The sequence below is a fragment of the Acinonyx jubatus genome, chromosome X, assembly GCF_027475565.1.
Source record: "Acinonyx jubatus isolate Ajub_Pintada_27869175 chromosome X, VMU_Ajub_asm_v1.0, whole genome shotgun sequence".
Lineage (NCBI taxonomy): Eukaryota > Metazoa > Chordata > Mammalia > Carnivora > Felidae > Acinonyx > Acinonyx jubatus.
Window position 1 is genome coordinate 18,099,231 of NC_069389.1, and position 19,942 is coordinate 18,119,172.

The 19,942-nt window shown below is 39.1% G+C and overlaps 1 protein-coding gene across 2 annotated transcripts in view; it reads left to right on the plus strand.

The window, feature by feature from the left end:
• The window catches only part of PHEX (phosphate regulating endopeptidase X-linked), a 223,280-nt gene that overhangs the window by 187,689 nt on the left and 15,649 nt on the right, over positions 1-19,942 (plus strand). For both annotated transcript variants that reach the window (XM_027054518.2, XM_053202160.1), the window contains 3 exons: positions 8,632-8,686; positions 13,993-14,060; positions 17,574-17,704. In XM_027054518.2, the coding sequence (XP_026910319.1) occupies positions 8,632-8,686; positions 13,993-14,060; positions 17,574-17,704 (254 nt within the window). The remainder of the gene's footprint in view (positions 1-8,631; positions 8,687-13,992; positions 14,061-17,573; positions 17,705-19,942) is intronic.

A 19,942-nucleotide genomic window follows, 5' to 3' on the forward strand; every position in this document is an offset into this window, starting at 1 on the left:
GGGACCTGCTGAAAACTCTGGACCCCGCTCCCGGAGTTCCTGATTCAACAGGTCTGGGGTCAGGCCCAATAATTTGTATCTCTAACAAGCGTCCTGTCCAGGTGAGGCTGATGCTGCTGGACCATGACCACATGTTGAGTGCCATTCTCCTAAACCATTCCTACCTCAAACCTCAAGTGATTTCACAAGCTGTATCTTTTACTCATTAATGTACACATGTGTATAGTTACCCCCCGCTCCCCAAAACACTTCTATGCATCTTTACTGAATTTAGAACATATTTTCATTTAAAAATACACTTTCAAAGAGCTTTGGTTTGGTATCAGTTTGCCTTTTTAGATGTCGCAAAATAGAATTTTTTTTTGGTTATATCCCTTTTCCTTCACTAGGTAGTAGGTTTTTTGAGGACATTTGTATGTTCAAAGCTTACTTTTGTGGCTTTGAACATTGTAGGTGCTTAGTAAATGTCAGTGGTCCATGACTATGTATAGAAATTGCATCATCATAACCCGGTAGTTTTTAGGATGGTATTTAAATATATTAACACCTCTAAAATTAGGGTTATAAGATATGTTCATTTAGTGGTAGAACTAGGAGCTTTTGCATAGAATAAGTAAAATAATCAAGTGAGCAGAAGTAACTACAAGTGAATCTCACCAAGAAGTATAATGTTGCTAAGATAGATCAGCACTAAGTTTGGAAATACGAGGATTAGTTCAGTAATATAAGCATACACTTAAGACTTTTGAAAATAACTGTCATAGCATGGACTAAAGTCATGTTAATACATCAGTAAATCCATGCCAAAACTAAACATCCTATTATTTCACAAAACTAATAATATAATACATTGTATTGATGTAGCCAGCCCCTTAGCAAAAATATCACAGACACCCATAGTGAAAAGAAAGCAGACACAGACACACTCAATGGAAAATCCAAGTACATCGCTGGAGAAACCAGCAACAGCCAGTATGGAAATGGATTGAGTTAAACCGGCCAGTATGTACTTTGGCCTGCATGTTCTCCAGCGCACGGGATTCTCCTTTAGGATTCAGCCCCCCGAGTCACCCTTTTCTCAACTGAACTTCATCATTTGGCCCTGGATGTGCCATTTCTGCCCCAGAGGCTGCTGGAGGGATCCTAGCTGTACAAATTCACCAATAATTCGCTAATCCTTCAAAAGGGTCAAAAGAGAGATTGCATTCAAGAATGTACTCCCAAATTTAGTTGAATTTGAGTTGCTTTGCATTGTATTAGTGTATTTACAAAAGTTTGCTATAGAGGAAAGGAAGAAGCAGTCCATCTGAGCTTTGAAGTCTGGCAAGAGAAAGTTGGAGGCCTCCTATTTTGTTAAATCTGACCAAACATGGAAACAATAGGAAAAGATGTGAGTCTGATGACAGTTGTCTTAAAATAATCACCATTTGTAAGTGTTGATGTAAAAAAAATCCCCAAACTTACACATAACAGAAAACTTTGGAAAGTAATGCTTTCAAAATATTGGCTATATGGTTACTGTCTTGAATCATATGCTTTTATGAACATGGAACTTAACATGGCAATACATAAAAGCATGCAGATAATATAGGGAAAAGAGAATATATTCATTCAGTATTGTCAGGACTGAAGGACTCTGATCTAAACCAGTGTTTTGTCTGATTTCTCTTTTCAGCACATGACACAGCCATAAAAAGGGAGAATGTTTTCCTTTATTCCTTGGCAGTAGGGAGGGCTAAGAGTACACAGGGGTGATGGAACTTGCAGGGAGCTGGGCAGGGCTTTTCATCTTGTTAAAATCTGCATTCTGGTTGAGAGTTTGTTGGGGGAAAAAAAGTGCTGACCAACTATGCTATTTCTGCCATAAATGCAAGAGGAAGGAACCAGCAAAGTCCTTAATCCAGAAGGAAAATGAAAAACAGAACTTGAATAATGGAACATGCCTTTGCTCTGGTATTGAGTATAGAAACTTCAAGAAGTAGCACACTGGTGGTACTAATAGTTAGCATGTAACGTTTTAGACTTTGGCTCACAGTATATACTCATAATCATAGGTAATGCTTAATTAACTCCACTTAGACCTTCACGTTCCACAAGGTGCGGATTCCATTCACTCAATAGATAGTTACTGAGAGCTTATCACATGGCAGGTGTTGTTCTGGCTCTGGAGTGAAAGAATAGTGGAAATAAAAATCTCTTTTGTTACGGAGCATGCATTGTAGTTCGGGAAAAACACCATAATTTATGCAGAGTAAGTAAAATGTAGAGTATCATAGCTGATGGTATTACGGTGAGAGGTAAAGCAAGAAAGCGGATAGGATAACACCTCTCTCCTTTAAAAAGCACTAGGGAAGTCCTTGATGAGAAAGTGTCATTTGAGTAAATATCTGAAGCAAGCTGTGTAGATAGTAGTGGAAAGAAAGTTTCAGGATGGGGAGAGAGAAGTGGGAAGAAAGGGAGATTATTAATTTTGTTCATATCTCTTCATACAGTGTGAATTTGCTATCTCTAAGTATGTATTTGTTTTCTTGGGTCTGAGCTATGAGATAATGGGCTTCTTTTGTTTTCTTCTCTTTATTTGTTTCTACTAAAGAACCTAATTAGTGCAGTTTTCCAGTAATAAAATGGACATCAAAACCCAAACATGTCGAGGCATTTAAGTTTTCTTGGAAAGCTATAAATACAGTTAAAATATAACTTTATGACTTTAAAGGTCATTTAGTTGCTCCTGCTGGGGTTAGTTGTCCACTGAAAGTGATGAGTTCTTTGGCAGTGCAGTTCTAAACAGAAGCACTCGAGGTTAGTCAGTATTTTCTGATGTGAGAGTTATGAGACACTCGAGCAAAAAAGAAAGGTTTGACCCAAGTAAGAAACCAAAAGCAGGATTTAGTGGTTTTCCTAGGTACAGATTTGAAAAAGAGAATTTTTTTCTAGCAAATAATGAGGTGATTACAACATATAGATAGGAATATTTTCTTTTGTCAGAGTTTATTTTTTTTATATTTTAAGAACATTTTCATTTTTAAAAGGCTACAGTGAGCAAGAAAATGAAATAAAAGTTATCTACACTTGCAAGAAAGGAATTACATGATCTCTATGTGCCGATGATATGATCTTATGAATAGAAATACAAAGGAATACATTAAAAAATTAGGACTATTAAATGTGTTCAGTAATTCAGTAAGATACAAGATCTTCATACAAAAATCTATTATATTTCTATACAGTATCAATGAGTAAACCAGAAATGATGTTAAGAAATCAATTCAATCTATAATAGTCCCAAAAAGAATAAAATAGGAATAGAACTGAGAGTCCAGAAATAACCTTTACATTTATGATCAATTGATTTTCAAAGAGAGTGCGAAGTTTTGTCAGAATTTTAGTCTTTTGAATTACATAACCACAATTTGTATTTTTGCTTGAAATAGGAATAAAATTTGCTGGTGTTGACAAATGCAAGACCCAAATTACTACTGCATAAGCTTAGTTAACTGTAAATAGATTTTGTCTAACCTTTAGAAGAATTTTCTATAATATGCACATGTTTATTTCTAAAAGTTAATTTTCATTACACGAGTTGATTACCTTTGACTCGTTAATATTTAAAACATTACGTTCATGTCCAAAACTCCCTTAACCACGCACCACCCCAAGTCCTAGTTACCGTCAAGAAGCAGCCACTATGATCACTTTGATACATATTTCATAGACCTTTTCTGTGCATTTTAATATGGCACTTATTTAAAAAATTGAAATTATATTTATATATTTGTATCTGTGCCTTGCTTTCTTCCAACAACATGTATTGGAGATTTTTCCATGCTAGAATACTAAGACCTACCTCTTTATTTTCATTTGCTTCAAAGCATTCCATAATATGGTTATGCCATATTGAAGCCGTTTTTCTCCTGTTGGACATTTAGCTTGTTGCACACTTTTCTCAGTTACAGCAACGCAGCAGTGAACATATTTAGCCATGACCGCAAAGTGCACATGAGCCAGTGCTTGGGCAATGGTTGTTAAAGTGTGCCTCCCAGACCAGCAGCTTCAGCATCACAGGAGAACTTGGTAAAGATGCAAATTCTTAGCCTCCTCTCCTCTCCTCTTAGCCTCCTCTCCTACTAACTCTGAAACTCTGAGGGTGGGGCCCAGCCATCTCTTTCAATAAGCCACCTATTTCATCTAGGTGATCCTGATGCATGATGAAACTTGAGAACCACTGGCAGGAATGTATATGTGTCCATATACACATAGATGCATACATGTACATATACATTAGTTCTATAATGTGACCTGTGTGTTCCTAAGCATTGCTGTGTTATGCAAGATTGCGCAATAAAAGCCACAGGCTTATGGGAGAAGTGGGGTTAGGGACACAACAATCAAAAACGTTGTCGGTGGGTCACCTGGGTGGCTCAGTCAGTTGAGCGTCCAACTCTGGATTTCTGCTCAGGTCATGATCCCAGGATTATGGGATCGAGCCTCACGTTGGGCTCTGCGCTGAGCATGCAGTGTGCTGAAGATTCTTTCTCTCCCTCTTCCTCTCTCACCCGCTCGCACGCGTATTATCTCTAAAAATTAAATTACAAAATAAAAATAAAACATTATCGGTGACACAGGAAAACAAAAGCCAGGATCCTAATAAAAATGATAGCACAGACTAGAATTCAAATAAAAATTTGGAAGAAAAAAAGGATAGCACAGTCTTAAACATGTTGAGCAAATACATAAAACTACAGCACATACGGCATTTTCCCCTGAAAAGACCTGAAGTTTGCTTGTGGAAGCGGGTGCTGGAGGGCTTCGCAGTGTGTGAAGGAGGGTGATGTGAAGTTGCAAGGGAAATTTTAACACCAGGTGTGGGTGGCTGTGGCTTCTAACACACGCGGTGAACCGCGGTAACTGGTCCAGGTTGAGATGTGTGCGTTTTGTGTATTCCTGTGTGGTTTGGTTCATTTGATGAGTTTTTCTGCTTTCACTTAGCATTTCTTGAGCACGAAATTGCACATAAGCAAACATGAAATTGGAGTTACGCCCCAGTGTTTTGTCCCAATATATCAATGACCTTGGATCAAATTTGCCTTTTCAGTGTAAGTGTTATAGCAGAACTATATATAAATATATGTATATCTTTCACATAGAAGGGCCACATACACAACCGAATGCTGGTTTTCCACTTACTATTTCTTTCACTTAATAATATCTTTTAGATACTTTTTCCAATGTCAGCATGTAGTCACTCATATTTTTGAAAATGGCATTTACAGCCTTAGGAGATGACTAAACTGCTCATCAAAATGCTTGCAACAGTTGGCTCTCACACCAACATGCATCCCACACCCTGGCCAGGATTACCTGTTATCACACTTTTTGGTTTTTGCCAATCTGCTAGTTATACGTCTTTTTCCTTTTTCTCCCTCTCTGTCTCCTCTCATAGGTATATCTATATATGTTTGTATGTATGCATAATGTGTCTGGACGTGATACGTGTGTAGGCATATGTATATGTACATACGCACACGGACATTATGAGAAGTGCCTCCCGTAAATATACTGATAGAAAAAAGGAGCTTTGAAAGTGTAAAACAGGTAGTGAAGTGGTGCTGAGATGGGGAAAAAAGGAAATAAAATGGATTTGCAAAAGAAACAAAAAACAAAAGCCTATTAAAAAGGGAGAGAAGAGAAAAGCATTTTCTTTGTTTAATTATTTTTTACTTTTACCTTTGGTAACTACAACTTCCCACCTCGTGAGATAAGATACGAGTTCGCTCTGTCCGGCTTTGATCTGTCGCTGGAGCCAGTCGACACCTCCAAAACTGTAGCTTCCACTGTTAATCCGTTCACTTCAGTGAAGCAGCCCTGAGGGCATTAGATTCTCCTGTTGGTCAGCATAGGGTCCCCTGTCCCCGACAAGCCGAGCGGACATCTGCTCAGAGGAGCGTGATGGCTGTGGCCTGCTGGTCTGGGGCTCCTCGCAGCAAAAGCCGCAGAAATGGAGGCGCACGCAGGTGTCACATGTCGGATGTCTTCCTGTGAAGAGGTTGGCAGTGGACAGAATTGCTTCCAGCTGGGCACAGTACCAGGCAGGAAAGTCATAATGGTTTCCTAATTAGATCACATTGGTTTATGATCATTGTTCCTATTAGGAGATATCATTGCTTTAAAAAATTTTTTTTGAATGTTTATTTATTTTTGAGAGAAAGAGCAAGAGAGAGAAAGCGTGAGCAGGGGAGGGCCAGAAGGAGCTGGGGCGCGGAGGAAGACACAGAATCCAAGCAGGCTCCAGGCTCCGAGCTGTCAGCACAGGCCTGATGCAGGGCTCCAACTCACGAGCTGTGAGGTCATGACCTGAGGCGAAGTCGGACCCTCAACAGACTGAGCCACCCAGGCGCCCCATCATTGCTTTTTGATGATTTACCGTGGGAGACGAGACTTTCAAATGAACACTGTGATTTGCATATATATGTGATATATATTTGCATATATATCTCCAACTCAGAATGACTTCCTGAAAGTAATCACCAGAAAAGAGGGTGGGATATTCATGTAAAGATGCAAAAAGAAATTTAAGGAAATGTAAAAATTAGGAAGATTAATATGATGTCACCCCTTCAAAGTCAGATGCATTTTCCCTTATATGAAAGCTGCAGGAAGAGAGAGAACTGCTAGCTGGATCCGTCTGTGTTTGGCAGTGAGGTTTTTGGACCTTGAAATCTCAAACTGATATTAAGAAAATAGAAAGAATAGTTAACATTTATAATAATTATAATGAGGTTAACATTTCACTTCTGCATTAAGAACTTGTTTTCTTGCCCTCACTTTTTGTAGTGTCCTTTCATGATGGGGAGGTAGACACAATGTTGAGAGGGAGAGAGTGAAGAGAAAACATTGTATTTATTTATTTTTTTAATGTTTGTTTGAGAGAGAGCATGTGTGGGAGAGGGGCAGAAAGAGAGGGAGAGACAAAGAGAATCCCAAGCAGGCTCCATACTGTCAGCGCAGAGTCTGACACGGGGTCAATCCCATGAACCATGAGCTCATGACCTGATCAGAAATCAAGACTCAAATAAATGCTTAACCGGCTGAGCCACCCAGGTGCCCTGAAAACATTTTAACTCATAAAAGAGCTTTCGGTCTCAAAGGGGGACGAAAGCAGTGGCTCTGCAACAGCCAAGGACATTGCAGAAGGCAGAGCGCTCTCCCTCTCCATCTCTCTCTCTCTCTCTCTCTCTCTCTCTCTCTCTCTCCCTCTCCCCCCTCTCCCTCTCCCCCCCCCTCTCCCCCTCCTTCCGTGTGTGTGTGTGTGTGTGTGTGTGTGTGTGTGTGTGTGTGTGTGTCTTTTGTTACTATTCTTTGCATTTCCGATAGTTACGACTTACAGGTGCAGCTCATAGCATCAGCCCAAGGTGATAAATTTAGTGGAGAGTTGGAATCGCAAAGCAAGGCATTTCTCACACTCATCTGCACAAAGCCAGATGCGTGGCTTGTACGACCCACTGCAAATTGAAAATATGGGGGCCCCTGTTCAGAAAGCTGGAAAAGAGTGCCATTAAGGGTGCTCAAGTATGAAGCTTTATCCTGCATTCTGTGGCTTCTTTTTCTCTAGACTTGCCCTGGTTTATTTGCTATTCAATGCCATTGTAAGTTGTAAGAAAAATAAATGTTTTAAGTCATCAGCATATTTTTACTGTTCACCTTTATATTGTGCAATGCCCATTTTAAATGAAAATATAAGAGCTTTTAACTTGGATGTGGGATCACTAAAATTACACAGTTTCTGTTTTGCAGCTTATACATGCATAGGTATTCTGTTCTTGCCATAACAATGGAAATGCTGCACAAAACTGATCCCACCTGTTTTTATCATTTCTTAATACACATGGATTCTCCGAACACTCTCCACCTTCAGTTTACTCATGAGCAAGGAAGGACTAAAAAAGGAAAAGACACTATGGGTCGCCCTGTCTTTCCCTTTCCTGGAATGTCATTTTCAGTGTATGTGATTGGTTAATACAGGGAAGTAACAAAAGTAAGAAAGGATCTGATAGAGTTCCCTGGTCATTCATGTTTCTTAGAGTGCTGCTGCCTTTTTTTTAGTGATCAAAGCAAATCCTGGTTCCAATAGAAAGAGCCCTCTTGGGGCTGTCAGAGCTCCCATCTACTCAGTCCTGGATGTATTATGCTTACCTTGTACTCACTTTGAGTCTCACGGAATCCCCCACATTGTGGGTCTACTGGGAGTTCCATGCTCCTGGGAATCCTCAAGAATGCTGTGTGCAAATGGGGCCCACAGGTTGAGTGTCCATGTAGCTGGCCCTTCCTGTATCAGGGGAAGCTGCTGGACTGCCAGAAGCCTCCTGCACATGCTATGGAGGAACCCAGTTCACGGCAGGGTGGACAATGCCAATAGCGTATTCATGCAAAGTACTTTCCTTGAAACTATTGTGATGCACTTGTTTCAAACTCTGTTGAATTCATATCATTTTAGAAACTGACTGTCTTGAGTGCTCCCAGCTTCATGAGGAGTACCTTTCAGATGGGCCTTTGAGACTTCCAGGCTGAAGCTTGAACCAAGTACTCATCGTCAAATCAATTTCTGTATCTCTTAAAATTTTGTCTGTCTTCCAGGATTTCCAGCAGGAGAGCTGCAGAAGCCTTTTTTTTGGGGAACGGAATATCCTCGGTAGGTAAATTAATGAAAAAACCAGTTATTGACAAGTAAGGAGGAACATGCTGCTTTGGCTGAGAGTAGAATATAAAGTCACAAAAACAAAAACCAATGCCAGTGGTTGTTCAGCAATAGGAGAGCATGGAACCTGGTGTGGGTCAGTCGTACTTTCCTCATTTTAGGAATTTTTTTCCTGATTCTTTTTACCAGGGTGTGTGACTGGACAGCAAAGGCAGAGTCCACACAGGGGACTTTAACCTTTGTGCATTTATTCACTCATGCATTGACTTATAGGACAAATATGTGGACCTCAAAGGATTGTTGGGATTTGAGTTGATGGTGATGGGTCTAAAACCATGGAAGAAATGGAAGAAATAATGTGAGAAAAGAAAAGTACCTATAGAAAGCAAAGATTTTGTTTGGTTGGTCCAATTAGTATACAAAGGGAAATAGTGGAAAGGGCATCTACAAAAGAAGGTTGATGTTTTATATTGGAAAGCTCTAAGTGCCAGGTAAGGAGCCATCATTAATGAGCAATAGAAAATATTGAAGTTTTTGAACAAGTAAAGATTATCAAATTTGTCTTTAAAAATAAAACCTTGGTAGTTATACAATAGGCCAAAAACTGATACTCTCTGAAGTTAGAGATATTGAAGGTCATTAAGATCAACAGATGGTAATTCACAATTTACATATAGTGAGAAGTCTGATAATATTCGTTGTTGGTAATATTACCACTTTTATTATGTGCCTTTCTTTGTTCTGGTGGTTTAATACACAGAAAATTTAGTCTTGATTGTAGACATTTAGTGTTTTCTGTCTTGGTTTGAATAAATGACAATTTAAATATTATTTGTAGGTTAAAAACATAGGGGATCACATACATATAAAAATAAGAGAAATATGGTAGCAATGTTTTGATTTGTGCTTCCTCAAAAGCAGATCCTGTGACAAGGATTTGAGTTCAAGGAGTTATGGGAGGTGACACCAGGAAACAGTGGCAGAGGAGTGGAGAAGTGAGACAGGGTGGGAAGGAAGCCAGTAATGAATGTTTTAGGAGTTTACTGTGGCTGCCATATTTTTCCCAAACTTACTGGCTTATAGTTCTGTAGGTCAGAAGTCCAACCCTGGTCCCACTGGGCTAAACAACAGGTGTTGGCAGGGCTGTATTCCTTTCTGGAAGCTCTAGGGAAGAATCTTTTTTCTTGCCTTTTCTAGCTTTTAGAGTCAACCCACATTCCTTGGCTCATGGCCCCTTCCTCTGTCTTCCAAACTAGCAGAGTTGCATTTCTGTGACTGTTGATTCATATTCACATCTCCTTCTGACTCTCCTCTTCTGCCTTCTCCTCTACTTTGAAGGACCCTTGTGATTATATTGGCTGCTCCCAGATAATCTAGGGCACTCTACATATTTTTCACTCTGCTGATTAGCAACCTTAGTTCCCCTTTGCTACATAATAACATATTCATGACTTCTGGGGGTTAGCCTGTGGACTTCTTTTGGGAGCCATTGTTCTACCTACCACACATGTGTTACAAAGCCAGTTACCACTGTGACCAGCTGGGGCTCAGCCCTGGCAAGGGCCTGTAGAACTTGCTTCAGTGTAATCCTACTGCAGGGGCAAGGGAGCTGGGGCATTTATCAACTCCCCTTCCCTCACTGATTTGAGGGCTGCCAACAGCTGTAATAACTCTCTGGCATTGCCCAGTCTAGGCCCAGAGGGCCCTAGTAGCCAGAAAAAGTCCTTAGGCAAGTAGTTTCAGGTGTTGACAGTTGGAAGCTTTTGGATTGTGTGCTCAAAACTGGCGAGTGGTGAGGAGACAGGAGCAGGCTTCAATAAAGACTACTGTAGGGAAGCACTGCGTTAGGATAAATGAAAATTCTTGGTTTGTATTAGCCAAATCCATTAATATCATCCCAGTCCTCAGCTGCATAGTTTTTATTGGTGTTTAGATATTTGGAATCAATTTTCCCTATTATTAAGATTAAAAATTTGCAGATATTTCTATAAAAATAAATATCTAGGCTAAATATTGTCTAAATTCTCTTCAAACTAAAAATGTGCTCAAATTCTTTGATTCTGCTTATCATTAGCAATTTGAGTGCACTTCTCTTATTATTGTTAGGTACCTGGAGACTTGGAAATCATCTGGTTAGGTTTTGAAGTTACTGATTAAGTGAATTTGTTTATTGGGTCTGTGAGCATGGTTTTCTGATATGAAAGTCAAACTCATAGGAACCTGGGAAATAATATTAGTGTCTGTTAGCTCAACCTTATGCTGAGCCATATTTGGTATTTGGGTGGGAGAGAGATTTGTATTTTTTATCGTAAAGAATCTATGTCCTCACTGAAGCCTTCCACCCTGTATTACTATATCTGCTCCGTGAGTAATTATTAAGCGTCTTTTGGGTATTTGGCATTGGAAAGATCGAGATGCTGGAGACATGGGAATCGCAGTCCACTGAGATGGCTTTCCATACATCTGTTTTGGATGGATAGCCTCCAGATTCAGCCAATGGGCATCCTTTGTGTTCACACTGGTCAGCTTAGTTCTTGCCTGAATGTTGGCTCTAATTATGGGGATATCAACAAGCTAAAGTGTTTTTAGAGGAATGAATCAGGACTATCAGTAGCCCAAGACAACATCCCAAAGTGTGTGTTCCACAATGCAGTAATAGAGGTCAGTCATCCTGCCTTTTGTTTTGGAGAATTACAATACTCAGCAGCATAAAAATTTCAAAGAAGTTCCGCAAGAAGGAAACCTATTGAAATGTGTTTAATCCAGCGGTTCCTAAACTCCCCCTTTCCCTATGTTTTGGGAAATGCTGGTCTAGAATCCCTGACTAAAGAAAAGCAATTGAAAGAACTTGAGGACACTGGAGGGGGAACCTTGTAAGTGTCTTTACATTACTGAAGGAGAGTGAAGGTGGTAGACAACTTGCTGTGCTCAGGGGGACAGAGGGTATTCAGCTAGAGACTCTACTAGACCAATAGATAGCAGCTGTAGGAAAGATTCCAGTTCAGTGTTAAGGAGAGCTGTTTTATTTAGAACCTCCTGAGGGAACGGTCCCCCTCATGAGCCCCTGCTTATTGGAAATGCCCAAAGAGAAGTCCTGTGACTTTTGGAATGGGACTGTGGACTAGGTAGGCCCTTGCCTCTGATTCAGGCAAAGTGGCCCTTCCTTGTTGACAGCATGAGATCATGGTTGCTCCAGACAGAAGTCTGGCTGTCCTCTTCTTGACAGCAAAATCCAGTGCATGTGTTAAACCCATGGGGCAGTAAGAACAGAAGAGCAACTGAGTAGGTGCAAAAATTGTCATCTTTGCCATTTCATTTTTGGAAGGCTGGAGTTTTCTCTGCAGCAGTCTTCTTGTTTCTGGCCAGCCAGTCACATTTCAAAAAGCATGCGAGTTTACTTATTTATTTTTATGACATGCTAATTATGTCATATGGCCGTTGATAATTATGGCCGTTGATAAAATGGAAGATGTGAACTGAGCATTATGAAATATGATCATTGTAAGGCTCAGTCATAGAGAATTACCTTTTCTTGTCTCCTGTCCAAAGGATCACGATTATGTGACTGAGTATTGGAACTTGGAATAATTCAGTCATTTTCTGAGTTCTCTATTACCCTTTGCAAAGAGGAAGCTCTTTGGAGCAGCCCTTCTTAAGGGACATTTATTGTAGAGCAGTTCCTGTAAGCTTCCATTGTTCATCGCTGAAATTCCTCCGGTCAACAGCATTGACCAAGGGTGGTAGAGGACTGAGTCCTGTTGTCAGGGCTGAGAGGTATGAAAAAACGAAATGTCACAGGCTGCATAGTGACAGCTACTGCTGCAGAAACTAGCACAATGTAAAATTACAAGTTTGTCCCACACTGCCATGATAGCTCCATGATTGAAATGCATAATTTTACTCTTACTTCTTTAATGAAGGTTTGCAATGATGTAAAAACAGTAGGAAGCATTTTTGTTCAAATGCAAATTACCTTGCAGGAAAGAAATAACAAAGGAAAGAATTGCCACCAAGGGGGAAAATGAAATCTTAAAGCACTTCTTTGGTTATAGTTGAGACAAACAATTAACATGTTAAGGATCATAATGTCCTGTAATAACATGTTGCTTCAAATATTCTCATTCTTTCCACTTATGGGTCCTTTCCATTTGCTGGATGACTTTGATGTTGCATGTCAGGAGGCAACTGCAAAATATTTCCAGCATAATTGCAAATCTCAGAAAGAATCCTCATAACAAGGATTTTAAGTTGTCTTTAATCCTCATCCACATGGTAAATAACTAAATTACCTGTAGACCTATCACTTGCATGAAATGGTAAAGTTAATTAACCAATTAAATGATTGTTACTTTTTTACTGTATACTAGGTACAGAGAATTGAGTAGTGGATCAAACTGATAAGGGTTTGGCCTTCATGGAACTTAGAGTTGAGAGAGGTCCCAGACACACACACACACACACACACACACACGCACGCACGCACGTGCGCACGCACCTCAGCCTCTCCTTAGAACTTGTTAGAAATGCAAATTTTTGAGTCTTATGACAGACCTATTGACCCAGAATCCTGGAGGGAGGGGAGGGCACGTGTGTGTGTACACACACACACACACACAAACATCCAGAAGCCTCCTTATGGATTTCTTCATATATCATTAATATATTGTTTCAGTTCTCTACTGCTACCTAACAGCACCACGAAACAACCACTGTTGGCTTATGATTCTGCAATTTCCAAATCTGGTTAAGTCTTCATGATCTTTGCCATTCACTCATAAGCTTGTCTTTCACAGAAGCAAGGGAATGTGACTACCTTTGAAAGCAGTGATCTCTTTCAATCTCTGCTCTGTTCCTTTTTTATGATTGCATTTGGGAAACAATTTAACTTCTAAGTCTATAGTGATTTTTCAACAGTTCTCAGATAAAAAATAAATGGTATGTTTACAGACAGGGTCTTCTCAAACCCTGCTGCTGCTTTGGATGTTTATAAATATAAAGTGTCTAGAGCCGATACAGAATCATAGAAACCTTAGGGCTAGAAGGGACTTTAGAAGCCATCTCTTTTGCATCCCTAATTTCATACATGGTCATTGTGGCAGTATTGCAATTGATTTTCTTTGTCCATTTCAATGAGAAGGGTGTGTTTAGATTTTTTCTTTTTTTTACAATTTTGAGGGTGTGGTTATAAGTTGCGGTTACTAGAAAACAGATTATCTTGGCTTTTCATTAAGAAAAATCAAACGATTATGCTCTGAGGTTCATGCTTCTAATTTTCTCCAAATTATATATTTATACCATAGATCTCTGAGTTATGGAGCTATAGGAGTAATTGTTGGACATGAATTTACACATGGATTTGATAATAATGGTAAGTACTGATTCATTGTATAAGCGGCTGCTTTTATGATAATGTTGATGATACAGATGTTAATTGTTGCTATTATCTTTGCATAGTGGCATCACCATAGATTGAAGATTATCCAAAGCAGTGTGAGTGCTGATTGAAAAAATTCCCCCATGCCTTGCTGTGATAGCTTGCCATAAATAAATAATTGTTCCCGTTGGTGATGGAATAGCATGAAAAAAAAAAAAGACCTTGTAATTTCACTGAAATTATCTTTGCATTTAGATCAGGATTGCTGTAGCTGCCATGATAGTTACAGGAATTGCTTCATAGCCTCTCCCCTCTGTCACTTCTTTATTCACCATCTTGAGATGCTCTCCCTGGAGGTGTGAGCTCTGCTCTGAAGATGATTATACATGCTGCCAAGTTAGGATTCAGCCAGTTAGGACTCCAGAGCTTGGCTGCCTGATTCCTTTATATGATTTCAAGGATTATGCAATGCTTAAGCTGTGTTTTTCTCTATGCTGGCATATCTTTAGATTTTTTTTAAAAAGGCTATGCTTTCCTAATAACGCAAAATATAGAATATGCTGTGTATCCTGATGAGATTTAAGCACAAGAGCAGAATATGCATAAACTAAAGAAATTATTGCCCCTTGTAGGTTGTCATCATTTGTAATTGGCACTCCTTTCTCCTTTACCTTTGAGCATTATTGGAAAGCCACATGAAACCTCTGAAATTTATGAATTAGTAGCAAATGATAATCGTATCCACATCTGCACAGTGACAGGCAGATGCAAGGAGCCGACTGGCACAAGGCAACATTGTATAGAAAGGACCTTTTTCTTCCATGTCTGTGGTGTCTCCACCATCCTTTCCTGGATGCTGACCAGAAAGCCTGGTTCTCCTTCTGGGCAATTCTTCCTGTGCTCCCACCAACCCTTCCTGAATCATCTAGGGTTTTGGTTCCCCTGGCCTCTCCCCTCCCTGATAAAATATAGCTACCTTGTGCTCCTCTCAATTTCCGGAGCTACACTTTCTGTCTTTCCATGATTGGTTTATCTAAGAGGAGTGTCTTAGCTAAGAAACATAACCCAGAAGTGATCTCTTGGTTCTGGGCCTTTCTTCCTGGGAAATTTAAGTACAGTTCTCGCCGTGAATCTTTTGGAGGCCTTCTGAAGTCATTCTCCAAGGACATAATCTAATGATGCCAATTTCAGTCTGTAACCAGTACTTAGAACAGAGAGTCACATAGTTAACTACATGCCCTGTAACTGTTTAATGATTGGTTGGATAGTGTGTGGAAGATAGCAACTCCGTGCCCTTCCAGGGGTTGGTGGTAATGGCATCCACTCCTGCTGAAGAGCCTTGGATTATTCCAATTAACACCTTTGCTTCTAGGACTTTCTTGTAAGCCCACTGAAGAGTTCTTTGCATAATTAAATTCAAACCAATAGTAATCTTGAGTATGAAGACAGTCTAGATACACTCAGACTTCTTTTGAAGGGTGTAGAGAAAATGAAGAGTGAGCCTATGGCAAAAAAGCATGTATAACTGATCTTTTTTTCCATTATGTTTTGGAGATTTCCATTCTTGTTCCAAGTTCTCTTTTTAGAGCAACCTTCCTTGTCCAAGCAGGACAGATGGGACTTCAATGCACACTGATGGCTGTGGAATGATTCATAACAGAGGTTTTATGTGTGTCTCGGCTCCTAGCAACTTGGAGGAAACACATTCCTACAGGGTTGAGTCAGGGGCTACGGTCTCCCAGTGTGAATGACTCATTAGACTGTTCCCATGGACTGTTTGGAATTTCACTGGTCCTGGTGCTCCGTCTCCCCTCATGGACTTTCTGAATGAAGCCATTTCATTTCATAATCCAGAGAACAGTTTGGGTCACATCAGATGAAAACAAAGAATTCAAGATTGGTTCAGAATGTGCATACCATAAGTTGATGAATCTTATTTTTAAAATGTTCTTTTTACTTAGAAAGAACTTCCTCTTTCTCCTTCCCCCCTTTCTACAATTAACCTGTGACACTGGAGAGAAGGTAGGAGCTGCTCCCAGGAGTGCTCCGTGCTACTGCAACTGCTTTCTCAAGGCCTATTGAATTGAGGGAAAGGGGAAATGGAGAAATTGGTTTCCATAAATAGTACAAATATCTTTTTTTTCTTTTTATTTAAATTCCAGTTAGTTAACATACATTATAGTATAGTTTCAGGTGTACGTCACCAGGTGCTCATCAAGACAAGTGCCCTTCTTAATCCCAATCACCTATTTCACCCCTGCCCCACCTATCTCCCCTCTGGCAACCATCAGTTTGTTCTCTGTAGTTAAGATTCGTCTTGGTGTTTGCTTCTCTCTCTCTTTTATTTCCTTATGATCGTTTGCTTTGTTTCTTAAATTCCACAGACAAGTATTTGTCTTTCTCTGACTGACTTATTTCACTTAGCATTATAATCTCTAGCTCTATCCATGTCATTGCAAATGGCAAGATTTCATTCTTTTTTTTATGGCCAAATAAGATTCCACTGTGTGTATGTGTATTGTGTCTATATCTTTATCTGTCTGTCTGTCTGTCTGTCTTCAGCCTTTCATCCATCAGTGGACAATTGGGCTGTTTCCATAATTTGGCTATTGTAGATAATGCTGCTGTAAACATTCGGGTGCATGTGGCCCTTTGAATTAGTATTTTTGTATTCTTTGGGTAGATACCTAGTAGTGCAATTGTTGAATCATAAGATAGTTCTATTTTTAACTTTGTGAGGAACTTCCATACTGTTTTCCACTGACTGCACCAGTTTCCATTCCCACCAACAGTCTAAGAGGGTTCCCCTTTCTCTACATCCTTGCCAATACCTGTTGTCTCCTGTCTTGTTGATTTTAGCCATTATGACAAGTGTGAGATGATCTCATTATAGTTTTGGTGTGCATTTCACTGATGATAAGTTACGTGGAACTATGTGGAGTTATCTTTCCATGCGTCTTTTGGCCATCTGGATGTCTTCTTTGGGAAAATGATGTAATCCCTGTGAAAATACCAACAGCATTTTTTCACAGAGCTAGAACAAACAATCCTAAAACTTGTATGGAATCACAAAAGACTCTGAATAGCCAAAGCAGTTTTGAACAAGAAAAGCTAAGCGGGAAGCATCATAATTCCAGACTTCCAAAGTTATATTACAAAGCTGTAGCCATCAAAACAGTATGGTACTGGCACAAAAATAGACACATAGATCAATGGAACACAATAGAGACCCCAGAAATGAACCCACAATTATATAGTCAGTTAATCTTTGACAAAGCAGGAAAGAATATCCAGTGGGGAAAAAGGCAATCTCTTCAACAAATGGTTTTGGGAAATCTGGGCATCTATGTGCAGGGAAAACAAAAATGAAACTGGACCACTTGCTTACACCATACACAGAAATAACGTCAGAATGGATTAAAGACCTAAATGTCACATGTGAAACCATAAAAATCCTAGAGGAGAACACAGGTAGTACAAATATCTTTTAATTTTCCTTTCTGCTAGGTAGAAAATATGATAAAAATGGAAACCTGGATCCTTGGTGGTCTACTGACTCAGAAGAAAAGTTTAAAGAAAAAACGAAGTGCATGGTTAACCAATATAGCAACTATTATTGGCGGAAAGCTGGCTTAAATGTAAGTACAACTGTGGTGATGGAGCATCTTGTGGAGCATCTCATTTTTTCTCTTTTGGACATTAGCTTCCTTTAGCCCATTGGTTCTTGGTGTGTGGTTTCCAAAACAACAGCCTCAGCCTCTCCTTGGAACTTGTTAGAAATGCAAATTCTTGAGTCTTATGACAGACCTATTGACCCAGAATCCTGGAGGGAGGGGAATGCTGATAGTCAGTCTGGCTGGCTGTCTTTTCACAAACCCTCTGCTGACTCTGATTCAAGCTTGAGTTTGAGAATTACAGGCCTAAACATTAGTTTGTTTTCCTAGATTCAGACAAATATAGAAAGTCTTGTTGCAAACACAAACAGTACAACTCTTATAAATCTATATTCCATATCATTTAAAAAATTTTCCTTCCAAACTACTACTTTAGTTTAATTCGTTGAAATCTCACTATTTTGAATTAAATGACTCTTAATTGGTTAAGAGATGTTAATTACAGACGTTTGAACAAAAGAAACATACTTTTAAAATGCTGCTTTTTTTCTTAGGTATACATACATAAATTTCCATGAAGACAAGAATGCGACTTTATACATGCTGCTTGTGTGCGTCAGATTCTGCTCCTTTCTTGTCTTCATGTCCGTCCCCTTCCCCTGTCATCACTCTTAGCTTGCCTACCTGTAATTCATCTTAATCACCCTGGTACACTGTTTCCCATGCTCATGTAGAGACAGACATGCATACACGCACTCCTTTAGTTCATGGTTTTCAGTGACTGTCCAGAAGTCCACATTGTGAGTGTGTCTAACGTACTCAACTAACCTCTGGTTGAGAGAGGTTATGCTTTGTCTCCAATTCTTTTCCCACAGTAAATGCCGCTGTAATAAACACTGTCATTAGGTTCATGTTCTTTTTGTCCATATAAAATAGGTTCCTACTGTCACCAACAACATATTATTTCATATTCTCACAAGTGATATACAAAAGAGCATTTCTCTATTTAGTTATTTTCTTGTCAATATATGAGAACTTTTAAAAAATATTACAGATGTTAAAATTTTATCATCCACATTACAGTGTTTTCCCCCAAGTATATTACTCATCCATTGGATTTTATATATGGCATCTTTGACCTACAAAAATTAAACATTTCTATATAGCCAAAGATACCTATTTCTCTTAAAAAATAGTTTCTGTATTTCCACTGTATGTCATATATATAGTTTCCCAGCTTTTTGGGAAAATTTTTGTTGTTGTGTTATTTTACATTTAAATCTTGATGCATGTAAAACTTATTTTTTTATGGAATTTAATATGAGTGATTACTTTTCTTCTGATAGTCCATTGATCCACCATCACTGATTAAAAGACTTTTTTCTCACTGAATTGATTATTTGTCAAATTTTAGAATCTTATATATATTGACATCAATTTTTGGATTATGTGTTCTACTCTGCTGGTCTATTTGTTGATTTCTTTACCAAGCCCTTATTACCATTGTTATAAGGATTGTTCTGGTATGTGTCAATATAAACCCTCCCTCACTGTTCTTCTTTTACATGGTTGCCCATTCTCAGGCAAATATAATTCTGTAGTTGGTCCAAGATCATGTTACCTACAGGTTACCCTGTGCCCCAAAGAAAATCCCATTGGGATTCTAAGTTAAATCACAGTTACTGTATGGAATTGACATGTTTATTATACAGTCTTCTTGTTCAAGAACATGGTATGCCTTTCTGTCTGGTTCTTATTTTACATTTTCAAACACAGTTTTATAGTTTTCTCTTTGTAGTTTATCTCCTGTATATTATTTTTAATTCTTTTTCCTTTTCCTTATTTTGCTTGTTTGATCAGGTTTTCATTTCTGCTCCCTATATGAATTTTTCTTTGTAGTTTTTTTATTGCGTTTTCTACCCCTGCTTTCATAATTATAAGAAACAGATTTCTCACATTGTATTTGACCGTAAGAGGCCAATAGTGAAGAATTGTTGGTAGGGTATGGATCTGCAGGAAGCCCTCACTCTAAAACACACATGTGCACCCTGTATGCCCCTAATTCGTATAGTTAAGGGTACAACACCTAACAGGAACAAGAGACCATACAGAACTGACTTGGTCCTCTACTTCTTCAACCATATTCAGCACAAGGAACACTGCTCTTTATCCAGGCAGAGAAACCAGAGGCTGTATTCTTGAATAGTTTCTGTAGCTCTTTCATCATTGTTCTGGAAAGCCATTTCTGTGTGTGTGTGGGTG